The sequence below is a fragment of the Triticum aestivum genome, chromosome 3B, assembly GCF_018294505.1.
Source record: "Triticum aestivum cultivar Chinese Spring chromosome 3B, IWGSC CS RefSeq v2.1, whole genome shotgun sequence".
NCBI lineage: Eukaryota > Viridiplantae > Streptophyta > Magnoliopsida > Poales > Poaceae > Triticum > Triticum aestivum.
Genome location: NC_057801.1, coordinates 11,377,825 through 11,380,748, shown reverse-complemented (window position 1 = coordinate 11,380,748; position 2,924 = coordinate 11,377,825). Strand labels below are relative to the sequence as shown.

The 2,924-nt window shown below is 43.5% G+C and overlaps 1 protein-coding gene across 1 annotated transcript in view; it reads right to left on the bottom strand.

The window, feature by feature from the left end:
* Positions 1 to 355: 355 nt before the first annotated feature.
* LOC123064306 (protein MOTHER of FT and TFL1 homolog 2) overlaps positions 356 to 2,924 on the bottom strand; it is a 3,786-nt gene continuing 1,217 nt past the window's right edge. The window contains exon 4 of the mRNA XM_044487809.1: positions 356 to 878. Within this exon, the coding sequence (XP_044343744.1) occupies positions 649 to 878 (230 nt within the window). The 3' untranslated portion in view covers positions 356 to 648. The remainder of the gene's footprint in view (positions 879 to 2,924) is intronic.

Genomic DNA, 2,924 nt, shown 5'->3' with positions numbered 1-2,924 from the left:
CTTGACTTAGAATTGGTTAAGTCTCAGCCGACTGATACCTAGCCACACCCTATCACGATACAACCCTCAGCCTTGTGGTAATAAGCGTAGCCCATCTCACTGGTTGTAGTAGGATCAAGTTTTAGGTTATTATGCAAACTACACCTCATGTGTACGAGGAGCTAAATAGTGCAATCCTACCTTTTTGCGAGGAAAATAGTGTACCTTTTTACCCTGTATTTTTTAATACAAAATTCGTTTGTTGCCCTGGCGTAGCGGTAAAGCTGTTGCCTTGTGACCATGAGGTCATGGGTTCGAGTCATGAAAATAGTAAGAGACTATGGTAGTATGCATGATAATCGAAGACCAAACAACATGAAATTAAGCGCCAGCTGCATGCTAGTACTATTATTACAAGAACACGCGCAGGAAATATCCCCGTCGCGCGGAGACAGAGTTGTTCTGCAAAACCCCAAGACATATATGGTCCATGCATCTCATGCATGCATACGCAAGCACAGCGCAATTACACAACAGTAAAAACAGCACATAGCAGTTGCTGGCTAACTTATGGAAGCTCAGTTATTATTCTTCACCGGGATTAAGTATTGTAGCTCGGTGCGCATGCAGCGGGCGGTGCCGGAGTAGCCCGGCCGGCGCGCGCTTTCTTCAGCGCCGGCGGTGCCCGGACGGCTCCTTCTGAGAGTTGAAGTAGACGACGGCGACGGGGAGGCCGAGCTCGTGGTTGCCGGCGAAGGCGCGGGTGTTGAAGTAGGCGCGCTCCTCCGGCGGCGCCGCCGCGACGTAGGGGAAGCGCGTCTTCTGCTCGAACAGCACCAGCACGTAGCGGTGGATGCCCACCGGCGGCCGCGGCCCCATGTATGGCACCACCACCTCACCTGCATGCACCACAAATATATATACACCCGGACGTATTATCCATCGTTCATGCATGCATGGGCGGCAAAACGACAGAATTTACTATCTCTCCGTTTCTAAATATAAATCTTTTTAGAGAATTCAATATGAACCACATACTCCTACAAAGTAAACTGACTGAATATACACTCTAAAATATGTCTATATACATCCATATCTAGTTCATATTATAATCCCCATAAAAAAATTATATTATAATCCGTATGTCGTCTATACAGTACTTCCTCTGTAAACTAATATAAAATTATTTAAATAACTAAAATAGTAATCTATATTAGTTTAGGAAGGGAGTACATACAAGCTAACTGTATGCGTCATGCATCAGGAATGTACACGTGTGACAACCGGACACGTGGGACGCTTCCCGGACGAATGCTTGGTGGCAGCCGGGCCGCCCGGCGGCGCGGCGCCGTTGCGGCGGCCATGCTTGCGTGCATGCTCCAAAGTTTGTGCCATGCGATCGCATGCATATGGATGCACCGCGCGCGTGGTGCACATAATAAGATACATACAAGTAGAATCTTGGAGCACCGTCGTTATCTTGGATATTTTATGCACCATATATCTTCTTTTCTGTGGTGATCGCAGGAAGCGGCCACCAAACAAGTTTGTTTTGTTACTTGGGCTTGGGTACATATGTAGGTGTGGCCGGTCGTCTAAGGCTGCGTTGCCATCACGGTGTACGCTAGGACAATCCAGTTTATTTCTTCAACCTTTTTCCATTTTACTGTTTGTTTAACTCGTTTTTGCCTACATTTATGGCTGTTTTCCTACAGCATACTATAAAATTATCACATACAAACACAATTGAGCAACCACAAATGGGTCTAGATAGAGGCATATAATAAGTAAATGCGGGAACGATGGAAGGCCTTAAAAGTATGAAATTCTGTGACATGTTGTTCATTTTATATCAGCTACATATTGTGAATTCTTGCAAAAAAAAGTACCAGTCAGTTTCATAAAATATTGGAATAGGCATTTGAGTGACTTTTCTTTTTGGCAAGAGCTATTTTAGTAAATATATGACAAGGTTCACAAAATACTCTGTTAGCACCAATGGATTGTATCATAGAAGAATGTGAGACCAGTTGACACACAACGTCGTGCTTTGTGGTTGCTGAACTAATTTCATAATCTCGCTGGTTAAAAACTACCGGTGAAAAAAGGAAGAAAGAAAGATTAACCGAAGAGTAGAAAGGCAAAGAACTTGTTGGGCAAATCAAATTCTAACTGTCCATCGCAATAAAAGGCATGCGTGAGCAATCATAGTATGCATGTGCGTGTGTCGGGACCACTAGGTATCGACATACAATGATAAATGGAAAACGACATGTTTGTGTATGGTTGTGACATATATAAGGGCACATGGAGTGACATGAGCTATCTCTTACATGTGATGGTTGGGTCTTAGGTGAGATAGAGGACTTTGCGTACGATCCAAAACCGTCTCGGGCAAGAGATGAACTTGGTACAATGACCAACGTATTGGCAATATATGGTAGGTTTGGAGCACGTGTTTGTGTGTGTGCGGTGCGGGGGGTCGGGTGGAGGTGGGGTTTAGTTATATGCAAGTATTTTCATTGAGTGTGTTTTACTTTTGTAGTGTTTGTCTATTAGAGCGTCATCATCCATAAGGCCTAAGCATATACTAAAGGTGATGAAGATTGCAAATAAGACCATAACTAGAGACGCCGAAGAGAGGAAACATTACAATAATTGCAGCTTAAGATACCATTTCCTAACTTAAGTGAAAAAAAATCTAATATGAGTAGCACTTATAGTTCATGGTGTCAAGAGATATGGTTGAAGAAGCTTAAAGAAATGATAGATGAGAGAAATCTTTAGGTCCCAAGCTAAAAGCCTCAACTAAGATGATGCTAGATGCAAAGTGTCAAAACAACTATAATTCTACTCATTGAGATGCATGAGAGGCCCGGAGTGAGGCTCAAATGGTTACTCATAAAACAATAATATTGGGGAGAACTAGGTGCGGACCCCAGGCA